The sequence below is a fragment of the Saccopteryx bilineata genome, chromosome 8 (assembly GCF_036850765.1).
Source record: "Saccopteryx bilineata isolate mSacBil1 chromosome 8, mSacBil1_pri_phased_curated, whole genome shotgun sequence".
NCBI lineage: Eukaryota > Metazoa > Chordata > Mammalia > Chiroptera > Emballonuridae > Saccopteryx > Saccopteryx bilineata.
In genome coordinates, this window is record NC_089497.1 from 49055993 (window position 1) to 49083514 (window position 27522).

The following is a 27522-nucleotide window of genomic DNA, read 5'->3' on the forward strand; positions in this document are numbered from 1 at the left end:
GCGTGAGGGGTGGAAAAGCAGATGGGTGCTTCTACTGTGTGCCCTGACCGAGAATCAAACCTGGGACATCCACACACTGGGCTGACACTCTACCACTGAGCAAACTGGCCAGGGCTGTGATAACTACTAAAAGATGGAATAAAGGAATGAATAAACACATACACTTAATCATCTCTTCATTAATCATTGTGAATGTCAACCAAATAGGAAAAGACCTTGTATTCGGAGTTAGACTGAAAAGGGATGCTGCTCATCCGTAGTGTGAAGGAAGAAATGAGAAAAGGTATATTAGGGAAAAGAAGATAAACCTGGTCAGTCTAATAATGTCATCTTTAAATAATAGCTCCATCTTTTTATTTGAAGGGGTACATCCTATTTCCTATAAGTTACCAAACTACAGTGCACAGGCCAAATGTGGCCTACCACCTGGTTTTTTAAGCAAAATTTTGTTGGAACACAGCAAAGTTCTTCATTTATGTCTCGTCTCTGGCTGCTTTGTGGTGTAAAAGCAGGATTGAATTGTTGCAAGAAACTATATGACCTACAAGACTGAAGTATTTTATTTAGTATCTGGCCCTTTTCTAAAAAATTTTGCCAACCTCTATCCTAGAACATCATATACACCAGTATTTCAAATGTAAATAATGTCCAAAATAAAACATGATTGAGGCTGCTCTTACTGATTTGAGTACTACTCCCCACATTAGTCAGACTCTAAACTTGGTTAAAGAACGACGGGGAGCACGATGTAGTTTGTAGATGAAAAAATGATGATATATTAAGTGAAAAGTACTGCTGAATTAATGAACTATCTTTACGATTCAGGCTCATTTTTATATATTTCTGAGAATACATAGAGATGATTGAGAAAGAGAAACTTGGACTATCAATAAAATCATCAAAATTTAGTTTATATTGAACTAAATTTATCCGGGAAAAATTTATCTATTGAGAAAAATAATGAAATAAGTTACCTCAAGACAAAAAAAGATCTAGAGTAAATCATTCATCAGGATGAACTATTAGACTGTCTAAAATACCTCCTCTACTACAAGTCAAGAGAAGAGGAAAACATAAGACATACTATACGTTATATATTATACTCTATACTTAGGTACTACTTTATATTATACTCAGGGTGTTGTTTCTTACAATGTAGCCCCAAAATATATTGTTAAGTGTGGGGCTGAGAGATGGAGAAGTGGCCCCGTTGGTCCTCTGTATAATCAGCCATACAAGTTAGACCTATGAAATAAGTATCTAAGTTCTCCTGTGACAGCCCATTATGAGTTTGACACGCACAAATTTATATAAACCCAACCTTTTTCATTTTATGTTTTCATATAATAGACAAGACTTCACTTCATGGTAACAGAGAAATATATGTTTACCATCTGTAAAGTAAAGTATCTAGTCATGGTATTTGCTCAAAATTGATCTCTATTTTCAGGGATAGTCCACAGGTAACAACTTGTTATTCTCCTTCTTCACCAGACTTGGTTCTGAATAAACCAGTACTTCTTTAAATATGCTGTCACCCACAAAAAAACACAGGGATTTGACACAATGGGACCACAGAGGGGGAACACCCAAGAAGAAACTGTTACAGCCCTGAGGGCAATTCCAAAAAATGACAAATATTGGTGCTTCGATGACAACAATATTGTTTCAATAACTTTGCAAGATGACTACTTGCTGGATAGCACTTATTTGGATTCTAAATTTTAAAATGTTTATTAAAGAAAATAAAATTAATCTAGTGACATTGTACAGTGACCATAAGTCACAGTAACATTGTATATATTATTTTATTTGCATTGTATGTCTAAAAATACTTTAAAAAATACAGTACAGCAAAGTCAATGTGCATAATTCTAAACTGCATCTAGCTAAGTTACTTTCTTTTTAGTTTCTCCACAGTAGAAACTCCCCAGAATGTGACTTACATGTTTTCCAGTTGAAGATCTGTGACACTGTTAAGTCTCCATATTTGATACTACATGTGAAGTTGTGATTGTTCGCCATATTGAAATGCAGTTCACTGCTGATATTGTAGAGCTCAGTTTCAGGATCTTGGGAAACTGTTTCTTTTGTGGCATTTAATTCTTTCCCATTTTCCAGCCAGGAGAGGTGAGGTTTTGGAAAACCTCCAGAGGTTGAACAAATTATCCTTTTGATGTTAGTGGATTGAGTTCCAAGATCAGTTATATTTGGAACAGGGAAGTCAGCTGAAGAAAGAACAAGAATAGTACATACCATTATTCACCTGTGTGTGTGTTATATGTATATGTATATATAATATATTATTATATATATATATTAAGTGAGAGGAGGGAAACAGAGAGACAGACTCCCACATGCACCCCAACCGGGATCCACCTGGCAACTCCATCTAGGGCTGATGCTCGGACCAACTGAGCTATCCTCAGCACTGGGGCCAAGATTTGAACCAATTGAGCCACTGGCTTCAAGAGGGGAAGAGAGAGAAAAAGGGGAGAGGAAGGGGAAGAGAAGCAGAGGGTTGCTTCTCATGTGTGCCCTGACTGGGGATTGAATGTGAGATGTCTGCACAGCAGGTTGACGCTCTATCCACTGAGAAGATAGCCAGAGCCTAGGTTGTTATATTTTTAATAAAGCATCTAGCTTTAATAAGAATGTAAAAATGAGATATAATTTACAACTTCCTATAAGTCAGTAGTTATATATAATCCAAAGACTAACTTTGGTTTGAATTGGTTTTAGCAATTCTCTGTCACTTTTGATAGAGGAATGAGGGTAGTTGAGAAAAGAGAAGTAAGTTTATGTGAATAAATATTGACATAGTACTTTAATCTGTAAGATCCAAAGATGAAAATTACAGACATTTATTGAGCTCTTAAGGCTTGTCTTTACAACAACCCTAAGAGGTAGGTTGTAGATCAAAAAAGATCAAACAGCCCTGGCCAGTTGGCTCAGCGGTAGAGCGTCGGCCTGGCGTGCGGGGGACCCGGGTTCAATTCCCGGCCAGGGCACACAGGAGAAGCGCTCATTTGCTTCTCCACCCCCCCCTTCCTCTCTGTCTCTCTCTTCCGCTCCCGCAGCCAAGGCTCCATTGGAGCAAAGATGGCCCGGGCGCTGGGGATGGCTCCTTGGCCTCTGCCCCAGGCGCTAGAGTGGCTCTGGTCGCAGCAGAGCGACGCCCCGGAGGGGCAGAGCATCGCCCCCTGGTGGGCGTGCCAGGTGGATCCCGGTCGGGCGCATGAGGGAGTCTGTCTGACTGTCTCTCCCTGTTTCCAGCTTCAGAAAAATACAAAAAAAAAAAAAAAAAAAAAGATCAAACATCAGTAGTTTCATGTGATTTAATCTAATACAACTTCCATTTTATAAATAGTGACGTTGAGGTCTAATCACAAACAATAAATGCAAAATTGGTGTTTGAATCCAAGTTTTTCAGATACCAGAACCTTCCCTTTCCTTGCCTTCCTTTCTTTTACTTTGTTTTCTTTTCTTTCTTTCTGATACTTAAGGTATACAGAGTGGTTCTCCTTTACTATCGATTTCTTAGTTGATATTATAATGAACACCTGTAAATCCACCATCCAACCTGAGAACCATTGACAGTAACTTATGTAACTCTACTTGTACATTCTCACTTACTATATATCTCCTACTTCCCACACCTGGAGTGCTAAATTTTGTTTGGCATTCCCTTGCTTTTTCAAAAGTGGTCTTTTAAGCGGGTAAAGCTCTGTCCAAATTGTACAATATTAAGTGTATTATCAATCAGCCTTTATTAATCCCCTTGCTATTCTGATATGCCATAATAGGACAGCGAGGCCTTCCTAGCATTCCTCCAAGATGCTTGAGGCACTCTTTCATTTGTACAGTTGAGCCCCAATAAGATGCTAAAGTATACAAAGCCAAGCATGGTGGGGTGACTATAGAAAACACAGGAGAAAGCTCACCTCAACTCTCCCTCCCCTATTCTTAGTCTTAAAGAATTTATACTTTTCTGCATGAATGTGAGGAGTGTACCCCCCCCTGCCATCCTTCACTCCATAGTTTTTTTTTTCAGGATTCTGAGTCCCAAAGAGAGATATAGTATAGCCGAGTGGTCATCAAGAGCAGGTCTTAAAACCAGTTTTGCCTTTTAAACCTGGTCCAATTACTTTTCCAATTAACTTAGTTTGCTCAACTGTAACAATGGGAGATAATAATAATTACCTTGCGGTGCTGTAAGATTAAATGACATCATTAACAAATTATATAGCACAGAGCCTGACCCAAAGGAATGTAGTAGACTGATTTATGTGGGTCTTAAATTTGCCCTTTCTTAAGTGAGTTTTTTTTATTTAAATCAGGTTGCCAGGTGAAAGTTCCAGGACTGCTTGGGAGCGCTATGAATAATAAGGGAAAGAGAAATGTGACAAGTGATTGTAACTGCCAAGAGAAGGAAAAACTTGGATTTGGTTAGAGGTGAAGTCATCATTCTTTTTTTAATTAACTCTGTTCCTAAATTAAGTCTGACATTTTCCTGAACTATTTTTAGTTGACATTACTATTTCTTAGTCCTGTAATTTATTCCATAAGATCGAATAATCACACTAGTAGCTGACATTAAGAATATTCCCTGTGTGTTTGCCTTGTGGTGGTGCAGTGGATAAAGCGTTGACCTGGAACGCTGAGGTCGCCAGTTCAAAGCCCTATTCTTGCCTCGCCAGGGCACATACCAGAAACAACTTCTATGACTTGATGCTTCCTGCTTCTCTCCCACCACCCTTCTATCTCTCTCTCTCAAATCAATAAAAAAAATTTTTTTTTTTAAAAAAAGGAATATTCCTGTCTGACCAGGTGGTGGTGCAGTGAACAGAGCATCGGACTGGGATGCAGAGGACCCAGGTTCAAGACCCTGAGGTCGCCAGCTTGAGCGCGGGCTCATCTGGTTTGAGCAAAGCTCACCAGCTTGGACCCTTGGGCTTGAGCAAGGGGTCACTCGGTTTACTGTAGCCCCTAGGTCAAGGCACATATGAGAAAGCAATCAATGAACAACTAAGGTGTCGCAATGAAAAACTGATGATTGATGCTTCTTATCTCTCTCAGTTCCTGTCTGTCTGTCTCTATTTGTTCCTCTCCCTGATTTTCTCTCTGTCTCTGTAAAAAAAATAAAATAAAATAAAAATTTTTAAACAAAGAAGGCATATTCCCTTTTGAGTACTTCTAGTCAAGATGGTGGCAGAGGTAACCATGAAACTTGAAACCTCCCACTACCTTCTCAAAATTACAGCTAAACTACAGAACCATCATCATTCAGAACCACCTGCAGTCAAACTGAATGAAAGTCTTACAACTAGAGAACTAGAGAAGAAGCCACACTGAGACTGGTAGGAGGGGTGGAGATGTGGAACGGGATGGCACCACACCCACGTGTGGTGGTGTAAAATCAAAAGGGATATCTCAGCTGTGGAGGTTCCCCCTGAGGAGCAGGGGGTCCCGACTCCACACAAGCCTCCCAGCCCAGGGCTCCAGGGACAGGAAGAGAAGTCCCCATAGCCCCTGGCTGTGAAAACCAACGGAATTTTGGCTGAGGGAGACGAAGAGCTGCAGGGGTCTCAGGCAGTTCCTATAAAGGGCCTGTGCACAGGCTTCCTTCCCTCTGAGCTTCAGCACTGGAAAGGCACCAGGGACATATGGGGAGGAACTGGATTTTCGGGCATCAGGACAAGAGGTGAGGGAGCAGCATGCTGGCAGAAGCCACTGGTCCTTCTCTGAGCCCCTCTCCTCCAACAGAGCCAGCCAGTGGGCACCATATCTGAGTTTCCATCAACTTGGCACACACTGTTCCCCACATCCAAGTGGTTGCCTGAGACCCCCACCACCACCAAGCTGTTTCCAGTGTTTTTTCCCTACAAATGGCCTCACTTGTCTCATGTTTTGACTTTGCTAAAATCTCTCAAGAAAGCAACATCTGGCCTATGCATGCCCTATCCGTCTTGTCAAGTGGCCCCTGGCCTGGCACTAGTGGCAGCTGGCATTGATTCATACATAGCTTGGCCTCTTCTGGGCACCTCCAAGCCCAGCAGAAGTAGCAGCCATCTGCACATAGTTCTGTAGCTCCTGCCGGGTGGCCCTAGGCAGTGCACAGGCAGTGGCTGACCTTGCACCTCCTGGGAAGTCCCAGAGCCAATACACCTGGTGGACAGCTTCAGAACATGTTGGATTACAACCTTACCACTTACACAAGCAACACACTCAAGGGGAGGACTTGGTGAGCACCGAAGTCCCACTGAAGCAAGTCCTGCTCCATAGGGTCGACTCCTGCACAGCAGCTGTACACTTTCTGTGCTTCCTGTCACAGCTAGTCCTTACAGCTGACTGGCCTTGGGGTCAATCCCTCCCAGTCATGCCAACAGCAATTAAGGCTCAAATACAACAACAGGACAGTGCACACAGCTCACAAAGGGGCACACTTGGAGTGCCCAGTTTGGGAGACTAGGGAGGCTGTGCCACTGAGCCCTCCAGGGCACCTACTCCACAAGGCCACTCTACTAAGCCTGGGAGATGCAGCAGCTCTACCATAGAAGCAAATGCAGGGAAGCAGCCAAAATGCAGAGACAAAGAAACATGAAAGAACATGAGAAATCTCCAGGAAAAAAAAAACTAAACAAAATGGAGACAAGCAATCTACTAGATGCAGAGTTCAAAACACTGGTTATAAGGATGCTCAAGGAACTTAGTAAGAACTTCAACAAAGAAATTAGAAGCAAGAAAAGAAAAGAAATAAGAAGCATAAAAAAGAACATGGACACCATAAAAAAAACCAGAAATGAAGGATACATTAACTGAAATGAAGAATAATTTATAGGGAATCAACACTTAAGTAGATCAAACTGAGGATCAAATCATTGATTTGGAATATAAGGAAGCAAAAGAAAAAAAACCCCAATTACAACAGCAAAAATAAATAAGTAAATAAATAAATAAATTTAAAAAGGGGATATAAAGATAGTGTAAGGAGCCTCTCGGACAACTTCAGGCACACCAACATTTTCATCATGGTGGTGCCAGAAAGAGAAGGGAGCAAGAAATTGAAAACCTATTTGAAATAATAATGACAGAAAACTTCCCTAATCCGATGAAGAAAATAGACATACAAGTCCGGGAGCACAGAAACTACCAAATAAGATGATCTCAGAGAGGCCCACGTGAAGATACATCGTAATTAAAATGAAAAAGGTTAAAGACAAAGGCAGACTCTTACAAGCAGCAAGGAAGCTCCCATAAGACTTTCAGCTGATTTCTCAACAGAAACTTTGCAGGCCAGAAGAGAGTGCAAGAAATATTCAAAGCGATGAATAGCAAGAGCCTACAATGAAGATTACTCGACCCAGCAAAGTTATTCTTTGGAATCAGAGGACATATAAAGAGCTTTCCCAGACAAGAAAAGCTAAAAGAGTTTATCACTACTAAACCAGTATTATATGAAAAAAAAAAGGTCTTAAGAAAAAGAAAAAATAAAGATAAAAATATGAGCAATAAAATGGCAATAAATACATATCTATCAATGACTGAATCTAAAAACAAAATTAATGAACAAGCAGAACCAAAACAAACTCAGAGATACAGAGAACATTTTGACCGTTGCCAGACAGTACAGGGTGGAGAACGGGTCAAAAAGGTGATGGGGTTCAGAAATGTAGTAAGTTGGTTGTTACAGAATAGTCATGGGGATGTAAAGTACAGCACAGGGAAAATAGTCAACAACATTCTAATAACTATGTATGGTATCAAATGGGTAGCAGACTTATCAGGATGATCACTTATTAAGTTATATAATGTCTAATCACTGGGTTTACACCTGAAACTAATATAATATATAATATTGTGTATAAACTGTATAAAAAAAGATTTTAAAAAAGCTTAAGAAAAAAATATTTCCTTTGTTTTTTATAATATCAGCATGTCATACGTTATAACTTAGAATAACAAATCCAATAAACTCATATCCTAAATTATAATTCCTGTTCGTTTCTGCCCTTTGCTTTTCTGAGAAACCACAAGGATGCCCCTAATACCAGGGATTATATTAAAAATAATCCTTTCAAAGTCTGGCTCGGCTTGGAACAGCCTCAGCTGTCTCCTATTCCTGCTATAAGGTGATCTGTTTGGAGTAACAGCTCCTAAAGCCTCGCAAAACTGTGAGCCATCAAAGAATTACTCCTCTGTATCTTATTTTAACCAAGTAACCCAAGCTTTCATCATTCTTTAATGGTAGGGTAAAAATATCTTATTAGTTGTGCACATGTTTTAGAAGGTAAAAGTCCATTAACCTGGCTAATCTGTTAACTAGTGTAACTAGTTCCTCAAATGTACTGCTTAATGGAGTCTTTCATATACTGCTGTGCTGATATTATATTATTTTTCAATTTTAGGCAAATGTAGAGAAATCAACACCCTTGTTAACCTGTGATTTTGCCAGTTTTGGCACTAAACACCTGTGTCTGAGGAAACCCTTCAGTCCTGAACAAAATGGGACAGTTGGTCACCCTAGCCAACTGAAGGACTAATTTCCTACTTCTTAAACTGGGGTCCTCAGCAGCCATGCAAGCATCCATCTGGAAGCTTGTTAGAAGTGTAGCATTTCAGGATTCCAAAATGGTGACAGAGTAGGTGGACTTTCCAGCTGCTACCTCCCAGGACCAAATTGGATTATAACTAAATTTAAGAACAATCATCTTGAAAAACCAACTTTGGACTAAATGAAGAGGAGTCTATAACCTAGGAGTCACAAAAGCCACATCAAGACTGGTAGGAAGGGTGGAGATGTGAAAAGGGCAGCCCCACTCCCAGGAGCAAGCAGAAAAGGAGGGTCTGGAGGGACCCTCACTGCAGAGAGGTTTGCCCTAAGAGGTATGGGACCTAAGCCCCAGGTCAGGTGCCCCAGCCTAGAGCCCCAGAGCCTAGAAGAGGAGCCCACACAGCATTTGGTGGTGAAAAGAGATGAGGTTTCTATCTGCAAGAAAGAGACTGGAACTCTCAGAGACACAGGATTTTTTTTTTTTCTGAAGTGAGAAGCAGGGAGGCAGAGGGACAGACTCCCGCATGTGCCAGACCGGGATCCACACAGCACGCCCACTAGGGGGCAATGCTCTGCCCATCTGGACTGTTGCTCTGTTGCAACCGCAGCCTTTCTAGCACCTGAGGTGGAGGCCATGGAGCCATCCTCAGTGCCCAGGCCAACTTTGCTCCAATGGAGCCTTGGCTGTGGGAGGGGAAGAGAGAGATAGAGAGAAAGGAGAGGGGGAAGGGTGGAGAAGTAGATGGGCACTTCTCCTGTGTGCCCTGACCCAGAATCGAACCCAGGATATCTGCATGCTGGGCCAACGCTCTACCACTGAGCCAACCAGCTAGGGCATTATGCAGTCTCTATCTTAAAGGGCCCATGCAGAAACTTGTTCACCACCACTTACCCAGAGCTAAGAGGATTAGAGTTGCGTGAAGAGAGTATGAAGTTGGTGGTTCAGGGAGAGACACTGGGGGATGGTCCCTAGGACCCCTGTGCTAAGTCATTCTCTAATACTGCAGTCACCATCATTCTTGGGTGGAGCAGTCCCTTCTGTGTGGCATGAGCCTAGGGGAAAGCAACTACCCCACCCTCGGGAATCTCCTTTGCCCCACCCTAGACTGAGCCATTCTGCAAAGTAAACCAGGAAGCAGGGGGCGCCTCAGTGTTAAGGCTGGAGTTTTCCCCTGCATGTTCTGAGAATATGGTGCTTCTGCCTTCCAGGAGATTCAGTAGAAACTGTCCAGACTGTGGGCAGATCAAATCTCTGGGTTTCAGAGGTCACACCCACTAGACTCCTAGTGGCCACAACCTACAGAGGTCTATAAAAAAATTTATTACAAACTGACAACTGGGGCTGCGGGGTGGGAGCCACACCCACCAGCTTTCCTAATCCCTGAATTGCCCCAGGCTCTAGACTCTACCAGAGGATTTTTTCAGTGGCTGAGCCCAACAAGCAGCCAGCAGAAGCAATAGGAGGCAATTCTCAGGGAACGTTGGAACTTTTGCTGACTTTCCCCAGGCCTAGGGTAAAAGCCAGCCTAGGTATGTGGCTTGGTATTTCCACATGTACCCAGGGCCCAGCAGAGGCAGCCACAAACTATGCTTTGCTTGTAGCTCTAAGAAGGTAGCTGAGGGCCAGTCATGAACAGTGTCCTGCTCTGGTCTGTACCAGGTTCCCTCCAGGGAGGTCCAGGGCTGGCACATCCAGGGGACAGCTGCAGAGAGCATTGGAATGGGACCCAATGACCCTCGCTGGCAGCTTGCCTAAAGGGAGGGCTTGTTGGACACTGGGGCCAGCTGGGGTGTATTTGGCTTTCTGTGGTCAGCACCTGTGTGGCAGCTCATGCACACCTTGAACAGGTCCTGGGTATCCTGCCCCACTGGACTAGGCTCCACAGGGGGAAGGGAGAGAGGTTTGGAGCATGGACATTCAAGGTGCAGGTTCCCTGGAGCCTACTGTTGGGACCAGTCGAGGGACTTAGTCACTTTCTTGGGGGAGCACAGTCAGCCCCAGTGGAAGACTCTCTCAGTCCTCCTCTCTGAGGTCAGGGGCTCTCCAACTGGAAGAACTTCTGCAGAGCGGACTGTCACCCCCACCCAATCTGAACCTGCTGCTCACCTCAATGGGGAGAAATAGAATTAGAGCGTCTAGCAGTGTTTAAGGGATTAGACTCTGGAGTAAGGTTCCCACAAATGCTGTCATACCTATCTCAGCTGCCCTAACCCATGAAACTTACAACCTGTAGAGGGATTAGTGGGGTGAAGCAATCTGAGTCCACACTACAGTCTTTCTACAGAAAATGCTGTAGGAAGGCCAAGCAGCTGCAAAAGGTGCAGCAGCTGAAAACTTGAGGCAGATCTTAAGGAACTTGGGCCCCTCTACAGAGCTGCTGTCAGCTCTAAGTAGGAGGCAGCTGATCCTTATACACAGATTGGCCCCTCCCATACACACCCAGGCACAGAAAACACAGACACAAACAGCAAACAGAGAAGTAGCTCCAGACAGGTAGTCCATGCATGGCAGGTTACAAATAATGGCTGAATCCAACTCAAGAGGACCCAGAACCAACACAATCAGTTGGGGGTGGCAGACTGCACCAATGCTAGACTCAGCTAGCTACACAAGCAGCGTACCAAAAGGAGGAGTCCATCAGGCACCAGACACTGCAGAGAAGAAATACACCCAATAGGACAGACACTGTACAGCATCTAATGCACATGATCAAGATTGACCCTTAGAGCCGGAAGGAATAACCCCACCCATAAAAGGGCCAACGTCCTTCAATACTCACAACAGGAGGGTAGATATTACCCTCAAGAAGCATTCTTAGCCCTGGCCGGTTGGCTCAGCGGTAGAGCGTCGGCCTAGCGTGCGGAGGACCTGGGTTCGATTCCCGGCCAGGGCACACAGGAGAAGCACCCATTTGCTTCTCCACCCCTCCGCCGCGCTTTCCTCTCTGTCTCTCTCTTCCCCTCCCGCAGCCAAGGCTCCATTGGAGCAAAGATGGCCCGGGTGCTGGGGATGGCTCTGTGGCCTCTGCCTCAGGCGCTAGAGTGGCTCTGGTCGCAACATGGCGACGCCCAGGATGGGCAGAGCATCGCCCCCTGGTGGGCAGAGCATCGCCCCACGGTGGGCGTGCCGGGTGGATCCCGGTCGGGCGCATGCGGGAGTCTGTCTGTCTCTCCCTGTTTCCAGCTTCAGAAAAATGAAAAAAAAAAAAAAGAAGCATTCTTAGAGTAAGGAACTCAGGTGGCTTGAAGGTTAGTGCCACTGAGTCCATCTTCCTCATAAAGACACAAAAATAAATTTAAAAGTCATAGCAGAGCTACCTAATACACAGACAGAATAGACAGACAAAGAAATACATCCCAAATGAACCACCAAGAGAAATCCTCAGAAAAAGAACTAAATGAAATGGAAATAACCAAAGTACCAGATGCAGAGTTTAAAATAATGGTTATTAGGATGTCTGAGGATCTTAGAGTAAGAATGAATGATCAGAGCAAGACCTTAGTAAGCATTGAAAAGGATACTGAAACCATAAAAAGAACCAGTCAGAAATGGCAAATACAATATCTGAAATGCAGACTGCACTAGAAGGAATCAGTTACAGGCTGGATGAAGCAGAGGATCGAATCAGCGATTTAGAGGACAACATAAACAAAAGCACAGAAGCAGAGTAGCAAAAAGAAAAGAGGCTTCAAAAAGACTGAGGAAACTCTAAGAGACCTCTGTGACAACATGAAGAGAAACAACATCTGCATTAATAGGAGTTCCTGAAAGAGAAGAGAATGAACAAGGGATAGAGAACTTGTTTGAAGAAATCACAACCAAAAACATCCCTAAATTGATGAAAGAAAAAGTCACACAAGTTCAAGAAGCACAGAGAGTCCCATTAAAGAAACCCAAGGAGGCCCACAACAAGACACATTATAACTAAAATGTCAAAGTTAAAAGACAAAGAAAGAATACTAAAAGCTTCAAGAAAAAAGTAATTCATTACTTACAAAGGAGCCCCCATCAAGTTGACATCTGACTTCTCAACAGAAACACTTCAGGCCAGAAGGGACTGGTAGGAAATATTCAAAATGATGCAAAACAAGAACTTACAATTTAGACTACTCTATCCGCCAAAGCTATCATTTACAATTGAAGGAGAAAAAAAAGAGCTTTCCAAAAAAGAAAAGACTCAAGGAGTTCATTGTCACCAAACCAGTACTGTAAGAAATGTTAAAAGGCCTGCTATAAGAAGAGGAAATGGGCCCTGGCCTGTGGCTCAGTGGATAGAGCATCAGCCTGGCATATGGACATCCTGGATTTGATTCCTGGTCAGGGCACACAGGAGAAGTGACCATCTGCTTCTCCCCTCCCTTGCCCCTTTCTCCATCTTCCCCTCCCATAACCAGTGGCTCAATTGGTTTGAGTGTGGCCCTGGGCACTGAGGATAGCTCCATTGAAACACATCAGCCTCAGATGCTAAAAATAACTTGGCACTCAATTATTGGTCCCCTGATGGGGTTGCCAGGTGGATTCTGGTCAGGGTGCATTCAGGAGTCTATCTTATTATCGCCCCTCCTTTCACTTAAAAAATTTTTAAAAAAAGAGGAAAAGAAAAGGAAATAAAAAAGAAATCAAGAGAAAGAGGATTATAGGTTTAAAGAATAAAATGGCAATAAATAAGTACATATCAATAATAACCTTAAATGTAAATAGATTAAATGCTCTAGTCAAAAGATATAGGGTAGCTGCATAGATAAAGAAACAAGACCTGTACATATGCTATCTATAAGAGACCCACCTCAGAACAAGATACACATAGACTAAAAGTGAAAGGATTTGAAAAACTATTTCATGCAGATGGAAATGAAAAAAAAGCTGGGGTAGCAATACTTATATCAAACAAAATAGCTTTTAAAACAAAGGCTTTATAGTAAAGGATAAATAAGGTCACTACGTAATGATATAGGAAGCTATCCAACAAGAGGATATAACCATTGTAAATATTTATGTACCCAATATAGAAACACCTAAATATAAAAAGCAGACTTTGATAGACATAAAGGGTGAGAGCAACAGCAATACTATAATAGTAAAGGATTTTAATACCTCATTAACATCAATGGATAGATCCTCCAGAGAAAAAAATCAACAAAGAAACAGGCCTTAAATGACACACTGGATCAACTGGATTTAACTGATATCTTCAGAACATTTCACTCCAAAGCAGCAGAATATATATATATTTTTCAAGTGCTCATGGTACATTTTCTAGGATAGACCACATGATAGGACACAAAACAAGTCTCAGTAAATTTAAAAAGATTGAAATTATCAAGCATCTTCTCTAACCACAATGGCATAAAACAAAATCAACAACAGAAAAACTGAAAAACATTCAAACAATTGGAGGATAAATAGCATGTTATTAAATAATGAATGGGTTAACAATGGGATCAATGAAAAAATTAAAAATTTCCTTGAAAGAAATGAAAATAAACATACAGCAACCCAAATCTACGGGAAACAGTGAAAGCAGTCCCGAGAGGGAAGTTCATAGCATTGCAGGCATACCTCAAGAAGCAAAAAAACTCTCAAGTAAACAATCTAACCCTGCACCTACAAAAACTAGAAAAAGAACAAATGAAGTCCAGAGAAAGTAGAAGAAAGGAAACTATAGGCCAATATCCTAATGAACACAGATGCTAAAATCCTGAACAAAATATTAGCAAACCATATATAGCAACACATTAAAAAGATCAGACATCCTGATCAAGCAGGATTTATTATGGGGAGGCAAGGCTGTTACAATATTTGTGAATCAATAAACGTGATTCATCACATAAGCAAAATGAAGGATAAAAATCACACGAGCATATCAGTAGATGCAGAAAAAGCATTTGATAAAATCCAACACTTATTTATGATCAAAACTCTCAGCAAAGTGGGAATACAGGGAACAAACACACCTCAACATAATAAAGGCCATCTATGACAACCCGACAGCCAACATCATACTCAATGGACAAAAAAAGCAAAGGTATTAGCCAAGTTTTATATATATAACACATAAATACAGAAAACAGGGTAGCAAGTCCCAGAGGAAAGGGGGGATGGAGGTAGGCGTGGGGGGGCAAGGGGGTGAAATGGGAATGAAAAGAGACTTTCCATGTAGCATGGGGGGCAAATGTGGGGGCTTGAGGGTGTTATATTGAGTGGGACACTTGAAATCATGGCAACACAATAAATTTTAAAAATTAATAAATAATTTGCAAGGGGGGTAAAAAAGAAGTGTAGCATCTCAGATCCACCTTGAAACCTGCTGCATTTGAATCTGCATTTTAGCAAGAATGTGTCATAGGCATATTCTCATTTGAGAAGCACTGTTCTCATGGACTCAATTGGAAAAATCAGCATTGGTTCTGGGTCAAACTGAGCAGGTCAAGTTCCGTTTTTGCTGCCCCTTACCTGATTTGGGTGCCCCACCTTCTCCCTTTTTGAAGCCCCGGCACTCTCAGCTTGCCCCTTTTCAGCTATCCTTGCTCTCCTACTGCTAATATGCTGCGAGGGCCTGTCCTCCCTAAAACACTGCCACTTTCCTATCAAAATGTACCGGGACCGAGTCTACTCTCTGGGTATTCTGTTAGGGGAATGTGTAACTAATGAAATTAACTGATACAGACTAATATGTTTGTGGTACCACCTCTCTTAGGTAACAGATGTTCATTTTTAATAGGGGCCTTATAGGGGAAAAAGTGCTGAAACTAATCAGAGAGGCCGTAATGGCAGGAACTCCAGGAATCAATGCAGGTCAGAATTTTGGAGGACGTGGGCTTCTTAGAACCCCTCAGATCCCACCTCCATGTGATTTCCTCCCTCCACGAGTACAAAATACACAAAGTGAGGTTTAAGACCATTCCATTTCACTTTGGCTTGCCTCCTAAACATGAGGTGTGATCTGGATGCTATAAATCATAGCTAAAGACTAAAGCAGGGGAGAGCAGCAAAGAATTTACAAAGGATCCACTTACATTATCTATTATCAAGGTTAATCATTATCTTTCTGTTGTTTCCTTTTTAATTTTTTTATTACACACAACATTCAAATTTATATTCGTTTCAGGTGTACACCATAGTGATTAGACATTTATAAAATTTATGAAGTGATCCCCCCAATAAATCTAGTACCCCCCTGATACCATACATAGTTATTACAATGATCTTTTATTAAGAGGTTTGGTTTCCATTAAAGGCTCAAATACCCAGGGAGAAAAGACATATGTTTGAATTGTAAGTGTGAGGAAGTAGCCCAGGCCTGTATTTCTCAGCTACATTAGTATCCTCTAGTGCTATTACCTGTGAGTAAGTCAAGGCCACTTTCTACCCAAGATAAAAAATGCTTACACTGCTCAGTGGATGTATAAAGAGGGTTTGGATTCATGAATGAATTTTCTTTCCTGTGGCAGACATAAATTCTGCTTTCAGTTCTCTAATATTTAACTTTGTAGGAATGACTGTTAGATAAGAGCTTCAAATACACAATAAATATAGTAGTCCAATAGCCATAGTAATAGACATTCAAATACAATTTGAAAAGTAAGTATATCTGCATTGCTCTTATGTCTTTCAACATACTTTCACAAGCATATGTTCCTGGATGAAGGGCAGTTAATAGTATAGCTATATCAAATAATCAGATGTGTCCCCTTAAGATTCAGAAGGCGTTCAGGTCAGTACAGTGCCCCAGAACAACTGTCACAAACTGTGGTTGTCAAAGTGCAAGAAATGCACCCTAAAAGCTATTTCCAGCACATCGTGAGAAATCAACTAGGGTTTACTGTAAAAATAGAAATTTATTTAATCCTAATAAATAAAATGTGATATATACCCCTCTTTGGGAAAAACTTCATCTATATCTAAAGGAGTATATATCTTGATGGGCACCAAGAGTCTGCAGGTTTAATAAAATACAGAGTAAATTAGAAAATTCCACTGACCTCTGATGAATAAGAACACGTTAGTCAAGTGTACCACTTTGAAAGACCCTTTGTCATACTTTTGAATGACACAGGTGTATTTGCCCGCGTCCGACAGACGCAGAGCCAGGATCACAACGGAAAGGCTATTGGTGACGTCGATGATGGTGCGGTTCTTATACTTGGGCGACACCTGCATTTTTCCAGGCAGGACGGCCTGTACCACCTCATGACCTTTTTGCCAGTAGACGCGAACGTTTGTCAGTTCCTCGGTGGAAATGTTGTAATTACAGGGTAGTACTGCTATATCTTTCACTGTCTTGGTCAACTGGGTGATGCCTAAGGAGGGCAAATAGAACAAGATTTGATATGTTTATTAAATATAGATGTCTGCACAAGCAGGGATTCAGAGTTGGCAGTAACAGAACTCAGTGCATTGTATCTAGTGACTAAGCGTAATCAAAGAATTCAGTTTAATTTTGTTTTTTGGGTTTTTTTGTTTGTTTGTTTTTGGTTCCCAGGGCTCTTTTTTCTTCATGTTTTTATTGTGGTTAAAGAAACAACATAAAATTTACCATCTTAATTATTTTTAAGTGTACAGTGCAGTAGTGTTAAGTATATTCACATTGTTGTGAAACAAATCATAGCTTTTTCATGTTGTAAATGTAGAACTCTGTACATATTAACACCCCTTTCCCCCCTCCCTGAGCTCTGGTAACCACCACTCCACTTTATGTTCCTATGGATTTGACTACTTTAGATACCACATATAAGCAGAATCATGCAATATTTGTCTTTCTGTGACTGGCTTGTTTTACTTGGCACATGTCATCAAGTTTCATCCATGTTTTAGTATGTGCCAAAATTTCCTTCCTATTTAAGGAAGGATAATAAGATAATGAGCATGATGAATAATATTCATACACATACATACACACACACACACACACCACATTTTCTTTATCCATTTATCTCTCAATAGACAGTGAGACCGAAGGTCCAGTAGTCCTATAAGAAGAAGGAAGTGTAATATAGGAGTTCCAGCCATGGGTTAGACATGTACTCAGCCCCACAGGAATATGGGAGTCATAGTTAAGAAACATGAGATCTTGAAGGGATTTCTGTGATCATTCATTTTTACAGATGGTCTTATTTTACAGATAAGGAAACTAGGTCCCAGAAAGGAAACAGCACCAGTTTTACATTTTCTGGCCCCAGATTTTCATGCCACTTTCCTTATTTACTGGGGTCCTCAATTTCAGGACCCAGATCTAGGGTACGTAAGCCAACACAACTGGCACCCCAGCCAGGCCCCACCACTGAGCACTTCTGTTTTGAAAAACAGAGTCCATTTCCTTCCAGGCCTGGGCTGACCCCATGACTTCAGACTGAAATGACTCCCCTCATCCCCACCAGACAAGGCCTTGTTAACACTTCTGGACCGTTTCTGCCAGCCTAATGGATTTACATCCTGTTTTTCTCTCTCTTGGCCAACTGAAATCCATGCAACAGTTGCTCTATCACCATTTAAAGCATTCTACCCACTTTCCCATTAGTACATACCAGAAATACCAACATTTCAGCATCCCAACTCCATCTCTTTTCTTAGCTCTTGAGCACTTGTCAATAGCACTACAATCCCTTCTCAGGCTATATTTTCTGTTTTTTCATCCAGAAGACATCAGTTTTCCTGTTCTGTGCAGAGCTCCCCTAAGCCCAAAGCTCTTTCACAACTCCCTCCCCTACCAGGCCGCCTTGCTGCATCTTCTCCACCTAGTATCACCCAGACCCAGCAGAGCCCTAGGAAAGGTTCATGTTTAGGGATTGTTTCCCAGGCTCTCTCTCTTATCGGATAGCAAGATCATGGACACTAGCACCTCTCCATCTTGCCAGCCTTCTTCAGGCCTCCCTCAGCATTTTGGAATAGAGCTCTGTGACAGTGGGCAGTTTCATAGCACTATGAGGAAACTCATAACAACCTAAGACACCACTTTTGGCAATTGTGATGAACATTGCCAGTCCCAGATTTAAGGAATATAGCTAAAAAAGGAGAAGAAATGAAAAGATATGCTTGAGCAGAACAAATAATAACTAAATATCCTGAACTCTCTTTAAGAAGTATTACGTACCCAAAGCAATATACAAATTTAATTCTCATCAAAATTCCAATGTCATTTTTTAAAGAAATGGAACAAAAAATCATCAGATTTATATGGAACCATAAAAAACCTCAAAAAAACCAAAGTAATCATAAGGGAAAAAATGAAGCTGAAGGCATTACAAGACCTGACTTCAAACTATACTAAAGAGCCACGATAATCAAAACAGTATGGCACTGGCAGAAAAATAGGCACACAGACCAATAGAACAGAATAGAGAGCCCAGAAATAAAACTACATACATATGGTCAGGTTGTCTTTGACAAAGGAGCCAAAAACACACAATGGAGAAAAGAAAGCCTCTTCAATAAATGGTGCTGGGAAAATTGGAAAGCTTCATGCAAAAGACTGAAACGATTACAGTTTTTCTCCTTGCACAAAAATTAATTCAAAATGGATCAAAGACCTAAATATAAGATCTGAATCAATAAATTACATAGAAGAAAACATAGGTACTAAACTCATAGACCTTGGCCATAAAAAATATTTTATGAATTTGACCCCAAAGGCAAAGGAAGTAAAGGCAAAGATAAATGAATGGAACTACATCAAACTAAGAAGCTTCTGCACGCAAAAGAAACGTCAACAAAACAAATAGCCAACTAAATGGGAGATGGTATTTTCAAACAACAGCTCTGATAAGGGGCTAATATCCAAAATATATAAAGAACTCACAAAACTCAGCAACAAACAAGCAAACAATCCAATAAAAAAAAATGAGAAGAGGACAAGAACAGACACTTCTCCCAAGAAGAAATACAAATGGCCAACAGATATATGAAAAAATGCTCATCTTCACTAGTTATTAGAGAAATGCAAATCAAAACTACAATGAGATACCACCTCACACTTGTTAGATTAGCTATTATCAACAAGACAGGTAATAGCAAGTGTTGGAGAGGCTGTGGAGAAAAAGGAACCCTAATCCACTGTTGGTGGGAATGTAAAGTAGTGCAACCATTATGGAAGAAAGTATGGTGGTTCCTCAAAAAATTAAGAATATAACTACCATATGATCCAGCAATCCCTCTACTGGGTATATAACCCCCAAACTTGAAAACATGGGTATGTAAAGACACATGCAGCCCCATGTTCATCGCAGCATTGTTCACAGCGGCCAAGACATGGAAACAGCCAAAATGCCCTTCAATAGATGATTGGATAAAGAAGATGTGATACATATATATACAATGGCATATCATTCAGCCATAAGAAATGATGACATAGTATCATTTACGACATCATGGATGGACCTTGATAACATCATACTGAGTGAAATAAATAAATCAGAAAAAGCTAAGAACTATATGATTCCATACATAGGTGGGACACAAAAATGAGACTCATGGACATAGATAAAAGTGCAGTAGTTACGGGGGGGGCGGGAGGGGGAGAGGGAGGGAAGGGGAGGGGTTTAAAGAGAAACAAAATATAGGGTGACAGAAGATGATTTGACTTTGGGTGATGGGTATACAGCATAATTGACTGTCTAAATGATGTGGAGATTTTTTTCTCTACATCTATGTAATCTAATTAACCAATGTCACCCTGTTAAATTTAATTGTCTAAATAAATTAATTAATAAAAAAATAGGTACTGTGTATTTTAGATTCTTATTGAGTTGGGTTCTAGTCCCATCTCAACCACTTGCTGATTAATGTTGCCCGATCTGTAAAAAAAGGGGATACTTACCTTTTAGGATTATGTAAAATTAAGTGACATCAGTAAAAAAGTCCCTACAACATAGTACGTCTTCTGTAAGACATAGTGTACATGTCTTCTTTTTTTTCTCTTCCCTGCCTCTCATTCCAACTCTTGCCTCCTGATCACTTCCATCTCATCCAGGGATTGTGTCAGACACATGGGACTTGCTGTGCATCTTGCTATGGGTCAGACAGACACCATGAAAAAAAGCAGTGGGTCCCAGCCAGTTGGTAGAGCATTGGCCTGGCATGTGGATGTCCCAGGGTTGATTCCCGGTCAGAGCACATAGGAGAGGTGACCATCTGCTTCTCCACCCCTTCCCCCCCCCCCCCGTCTCTCTCTCTTCTCCTCTCACAGCCATGGCTCGATTGGTTAGAGCACATTGGTCCAGGGTGCTGAGGGTGGCTCCATGGAGCCTCCACCTCAGGTTCTATAAATAGCTTGGTTGTGAACTTGGCCTAGATGGGCAGAGCACTGGCCCCAGAGAGGAGTTGCTGGGTGGATCCTGGTCGGAGCACATGTGGGAGATGTCTCACTATCTTCCCTCCTCTTACTTGGAAAAGAAAAGAAAAGAGAAAAGGAGAAAAGAAGAGAAAAGAAAGAGAAATAAAGCAAGCAAGAAAGAAAGAAAAGAGAGAGAGAGAGAGAGAAAGAAAGAAAGAAAGAAAAGAAAAAAAGAGAAAGAGAGGGAGGGAGGAAGGGAGAGAGGGAGGAGAGAGAGAGAAAGAGAAAGAAAGAAAGAAAGAAAGAAAGAAAGAAAGAAAGAAAGAAAGAAAGAAAGAACGAGCCCTGGCCGGTTGGCTCAGCGGTAGAGCGTCGGCCTAGCGTGCGGAGGACCCAGGTTCAATTCCTGGCCAGGGCACACAGGAGAAGCGCCCATTTGCTTCTCCACCCCTCCGCCGCGCTTTCCTCTCTGTCTCTCTCTTCCCCTCCCGCAGCCAAGGCTCCATTGGAGCAAAGATGGTTCGGGTGCTGGGGATGGCTCTGTGGCCTCTGCCTCAGGCGCTAGAGTGGCTCTGGTCGCAACATGGCGACGCCCAGGATGGGCAGAGCATCGCCCCCTGGTGGGCAGAGCGTCGCCCCTGGTGGGCGTGCCGGGTGAATCCCGGTTGGGCGCATGCGGTAGTCTGTCTGACTGTCTCTCCCCGTTTCCAGCTTCAGAAAAAAAAAAGAAAGAAAGAAAGAAAGAAAGAAAGAAAGAAAGAAAGAAAGAAAGAAAGAAAGAAAGAAAGAAAGAAAAAGAGAGGGAGGGAGGAAGGAGAGAGAGAGAAAGAGAAAGAGAAAGAGAAAGAAAGAAAGAAAAAGAGAGGGAGGGAGGAAGGAGAGAGAGAGAAAGAGAAAGAGAAAGAGAAAGAGAAAGAGAAAGAAAGAAAGAAAGAAAGAAAGAAAAAGAGAGGGAGGGAGGAAGGAGAGAGAGAGAAAGAGAAAGAGAAAGAGAAAGAAAGAAAGAAAGAAAAAGAGAGGGAGGGAGGAAGGAGAGAGAGAGAAAGAGAAAGAGAAAGAGAAAGAGAAAGAAAGAAAGAAAGAAAGAAAGAAAGAAAGAAAGAAAGAAAGAAAGAAAGAAAGAAAGAGGCTCATTCAACCGGGATTTTAAATAATAGGATCTTTCTCTATGATCTGTTTGTTCTCACTCAAAAAGAATCCAGAATTTCTAACTGATTTTGAGAGGTTGAAGAAAGAGAATCTTAACTGAAAGTGAGCTAATTTTTTAAAAATTAAATTTTTGGGGTGACATTGGTTAAGAACATTATATAAATGTCAGGTGTACAACTTTATAATATGACATCTGGATACTCGAGTGTGTGCTCACTACTCAAAATCTAGCCTCCTCTGTCACCATTCATTTTATCCCCTTTACCCTCATCATCCTCTCCCCACTCCCCTTCTTACTGGTAACTGCCATTCCCACACCCCCTCCCACTGGTATCTGCCATTCTGTCATTTATGTTTTGCTCTTAATTCAGTAGGTTGATGGGTCGGTTACTTTCTTTTGTTTTCCAGTAGATGGTGCTATAGCACGTTTTTATTTTCTCTGACCCAAGGTGTTGCTTAAGTAGAGGAAAATGTCACAGAACCACTGGAATGGTGGGTGTCCCCTCTGTGACCTGCTCATCTTGGATAAGTGGTACCACCACCATGGTGGAGAACCAGTTTGGTTAGCCCCCAGCACTGCCCCTCATTATTAATGGCAGCTGGCCCCATCGTGTCGCTGCAGCTGTCTCCACTACCTCTGCAGTATCTGGGGTGATGGGTGTGGCAGAGAAGCGCGTCTGTGACTTCACAGCTCTGCCTCCCTGTCAGTAACGACTGCCAGCACTGCTGTGTTGTTGAAGCATTCCAGCCACCTCTACTGGGCTCTGCTGCCATGGGAGGGGTAGGGAGCCATCCTCTCAGGGAAGGCTACTGCCTTCTGCCCCTCTATGCTCCAGGCTGTAGTGGGAGGGCTGCAGCCTGGTTTCTCCACCACCACTGTACTCACAGGAACCAGTCAGTTCCAAACTGTGTCTTTGGCCACTGTCCTTGTCCTTCCCTCCCCTACTTGTTCCAATACACCCACCTTCAACTGCGTGGATGTCTCAAAAAGTTTGTGTGTTGAGCAGATTCTTTGTTGAGTTATCGTTGTCTGACTTATTGTAAATTTAAAGGGAGAAACAAAGAAATCTCATTCTGCCATGATGTGACATCAGTGAAAATGAGCTCACTTCAATGATGGTTCTTAAGGAAGCTTTGTCCAGACTTCTAAAAAAGTGTCAGTATCTCTAAAGGTCAGGAACACACTATGTGAGGCCCCCTTACCAGATGTCCAGGTTGAGAAAGAACCAGATTGACAAGAGGAACCAAAAAACTTCTGGGCATTTTGGAAATTCCCACCACAACAGACAGCCTCTATATGTAAGTCCCTGTGCTAGAAACTGCATTTTAACAAGGTCCCCAGGTGACTGGTATGTAAAATGAAAGTGTGAATTGCACTGGTATAAGCCAGTGTTTTTCAACTGTTGATTTGGTCTCCATGAGAAATTTTGTGCCAGTCTGTGAAAGAGTTAACCACCCTGATGTACAAAGATTATAGACCCAGTGATCTTAGTCAAATTCACGTAAGCTCAAAATGATTTCTGCCTTAGCAGTTCCCTAAATAATCCTTCTATTTTCACTGGTCCCCAAGGGTAAAAAGGTTGAAAACACTGGTATATACCATGTCTCTTCCCTGCCTGAATTCCTTTAATGGTTCCCACGGCTCTCCAGATAGTATTCAGATTCCTGGCTGTGGCCCTTAAGTCCTTATGAACTCTTGTTCCTCCTGTCCTACCCTCCCGGCTCCTTGGTTTCTCTCACATGTTCTCTAGTTCACTCTCACCACTCTCCCCTCTGGCAGGAAAAGATAACATTTGTTGGTCATACTTTCTATTGACTGATTATTTAATTAATTTTCGTTTTCTTCCTAATGACAATAAATTCCATGAAAGCAAAAATCAATTCCAATTTTGTTCATAACTTGTTCCCAAGACTGAGAAAAGTGTCTTGTACTTAGGAGATGCTCAATGTTTGTTGAATGAATATATGATTAAACAAAGAGAATGAACACATGAGCCAGAGTCATCTTTACCTTTGTGTCTTTGTCTTTACTGTTGACCTACATAGAATTCTTGCATGATCACCCGTTCTCTAACAGAAAGCCTGCCCAGCTACCCTAGCCCACCCCGGTCCCCCTTTCCCTACAGTGAAAACCAGGCATTTCACTACTCCTCACTTGCTTGTGAGTTAGTTTTGCCTTCTCCAACCAACATACACAAATCTCATTGAGGGCAGGAGTTCCAGGCTCAATTTTTAAGGCAAATATGGTAACAGCTCAGAGATAAGAAGCTCATGGGTTCGTTTGTGACCCAGAGGAGCAAGAATGAAATCTGGATGGAGCTACGAAACAGTGATTTTCAACCGATGTGCCGCAAGAATTTTTAATACATGCCACACCTGACTATTTAGTCAGGGGCACTGACCTTTTTTCTCTTAGATTGTCAAGTAAACAAATGACAACAGCCAACGTAACAAGCTGTTTGGTGCAAGTCAAACCAAAATTATACCTATTATTTTTCTGTCAGATCAGCAGAAAATAGAATACATTTTTTGGTGAGTGGCAGAATTTTAGTAATTCACTTCCGTGTGCCGTGAGACGAAAATGATGGAAAGTCGCTGCTATAGAACAAGGAGTTTTCTTAAATATCTTTCTTTAGCTCAAAGCAAGATATTTACCTATGACTTTTACCGATGACTTCCATTTACGTATGACTAATTTTCTGGTATAATTGTTCATATATTTTTAATTTTATTAAATTTATTGTTAACATTCTTTTTACATTTTCTCTTTTCTTTTATTGTTTCTCTCTGTCACACACACACAGACACAAACACACACTCACATACCTAGGGAGCCTGTTTAAATTTCATTCTAAGTATTTTGAAACTTATTTAGACTCTCCAGAAGACTCAATTTGGGATTGTTTTCCCAACTTCCTAGAAGAAAACTGTAACTGTTGGAAATGTAATATAACTGTCAAATATGTACAAAATAGTCAAGAAAATCTGGATACCTTAACTCTCCTTCCCGTCCCTCGGCCTCTGTCCCTCGCTCTTTACACATCCAATGCCCACAGTCATGTAGTAAATGAGCAGCTCTTAACCCAAGGACTTTTGATATTCAGCTCTTCATAGACTGGCAAACTGTGGTGGAGCCAAAGCCTTCTCTTTATTTTGGGGAGGCCAGATAGTATCATGCTCAGCAGAAAGCAAATATTTTGTTTTGGCTTTTAAAATAAAGTCAGAACCACCCAATTGCTAGATGGAGCCTCACTTTCCCCCAAAGTCCCCTAAATCCAGCACCTGAGCTGAATGAAACAAAGCCTCCAGAAGTCAAAATATTCTTTGCAGAACACACATGAAGTACCTACATAGTAAATTAAAAATAACTGAAAATATAATTTTGTGCAAAATGTGATACCACTTAATGTCAGATGCCAGTGTTCACGAAGGGCATCAACGCCTAAAGCCTAAAACTAACAATTAAGAAAAAATTTGCCTGACCGGGCAGTGGTGCAGTGGATAGAGCGTCAGACTGGGATGGGGAGGACCCAGGTTCGAGACCCCAGGGTCGCCAGCTTGAGCGCGGGCTCATCTGTTTTGAGCAAAGCTCACCAGCTTGGACCCAAGGTCCCTGGCTCGAGAAAGGGGTTACTCGGTCTGCTGAAGGCCCGCGGTCAAGGCACATATGAGAAAGCAATCAATGAACAACTAAGGTGTCGCAACGCACAACAAAAAACTAGTGATTGATGCTTCTCATCTCTCTGTTCCTGTCTGTCTGTCCCTGTCTATCCCTCTCTCTGACTCTCTGTCTCCGTAAAAAAAAAAAAAAAAAAAGGAAAAAATTTAACATTAAGAAGATTTATATGCCTCAACTACTTTCTTTGCCCCTCATACTGGAAAGATCAGTCAATGCAGGAGCACAGCAGGGGACAGCACTGAGAGACATCATCTCCTTTCTCTAAGCCCTGAGACAGCAGACTCAACCATAAACTGCTTACCTGAATGGAACTGAAAATGAACAGCCAGTAGCAAAAGTTGAAAAAGCTTGAAGCATAAGTGCTTGGGTGGTGGGATTTTCAACTGTAGTTTTTGACCCATAGCTTCTGCTGCGTAAGATGGAAAACGAAAGCAAACAATTTCTCTCCAAGGTAGAACTAGGCACCTTCGAAGTATGCCCCAGTCCGGGACGGAAGATAGTTCAGTTGTCCCACACAGAGGGTTCAGCTGCAAAATACTCGGAGGAAAGGCTGGTGGTTCACTTAGGTCTCCAAACACTGGACTACAAAAGGTTGTGGATTTATTTCGACAACCTGAAAAAGAAAAGTCACCCAAGCAGGAAGGTCAGCCCACTGTGAGTTGTCCCTAGTTGCCTGCCTAAAATAAGCCGGAGACCCTAATCTGAGTGACTCATAAACCAGGGCATGGTGGAGAGTTCATAGCAAAGGCTGGGTGGGATTTCGGGAAGTGATCCTGCCTTGTACGTGTTCCAAGAACTGACCACAACTCGCCTGTTGAACGGCTCTCTGCTCAATAAAGATGATCAAGACTTGGTTAGAAATATAGAACATTATACTGGCCAACCAATTACCCATGAAAGTTCAACTCCTTTTCAGACCATATCGAGAGACACAGATCACCAGTGAGCTTGTATCTTGTCCAAGGCAGTACTTAAGTTTAAAACTACTTCTTTCTTAACAATTAACATTGAAAAATAAGAGTCTCAATCGGAGGCGGATTAAGGTTGGTTGAGGCCCCGGGCACAGAAGAAAATACTGGGCCCCTTACATTAGAAAGAAGTATAAAGTTGGGGTTTTGCGGAGCCCTTCAGAAGTCAGGGTCCAGGGCGCACGCCCGGCACGCCGGGTCATTAAATCTGCCTCTGGTTTCAGTTCTTAAATGCATCTTCACAACGAATAAATCAACAGAATAATCCATCGGGACATGAAAAGAAAAAGGATTTAACAAACTATCCCATATTAAGATAATAGTCAAGGTACTTACTTGCTGAAGAACAATTTCTTTTTTTCTCTTGTGTGAGAGCTCAGCTCTTGTTCTTTTCTGGCTGCTGCCAAAATACTGACAAATTGCTCAGTCTTACCTTAAATGGGAGATGGCATTCCCCTTTTCAACGTCCCCGTAGTTGAGAGTTCTTCACTTGGAATAATTAAGTCAGAGCAGAGGATGTGAGATGGGAGATGCGATTTGAGGAAGCTCCCCAAACCCAGTCAGTTTCTTAAAGGGTGTGGCCAGGGCAAACCACACACTGTTTTCTCCCTTTCTATTGAATTGATTGTGATGACACTAGTTAAAAAAATTATAAAAGTTTCCTGAATTTGATGTAAAAATGTTATATTTTTTTCATTTGATTTATATATAATTACATGCTACAAAATTGAGCCCTTCATAATTATATAATTAAAGTGACTGCTTGTATATTCACAATTTTGTAAAATCATCAGCACTAGCTCCAGAACATTTTCATCACCTTCGAACAAAATCCCATACCCTCCAGCACTTCCCACCAGCACTGGAGGGTAAACACTTTCTCTATGTATGTCTCTATTCTGG

The 27522-nt window shown here is 41.8% G+C and overlaps 1 protein-coding gene across 1 annotated transcript; it reads right to left on the reverse strand.

The window, feature by feature from the left end:
- Window positions 1-714: 714 nt before the first annotated feature.
- On the reverse strand, window positions 715-26052 carry CD80 (CD80 molecule). The gene is made up of 4 exons (XM_066240808.1): window positions 25953-26052; window positions 16538-16855; window positions 1919-2228; window positions 715-883 (listed from the first exon to the last, which is right to left on the reverse strand). The coding sequence occupies exons 1-4, from the start codon at window positions 26050-26052 to the stop codon at window positions 715-717; spliced, it is 897 nt and encodes a 298-aa protein (XP_066096905.1).
- Window positions 26053-27522: the final 1470 nt, after the last annotated feature.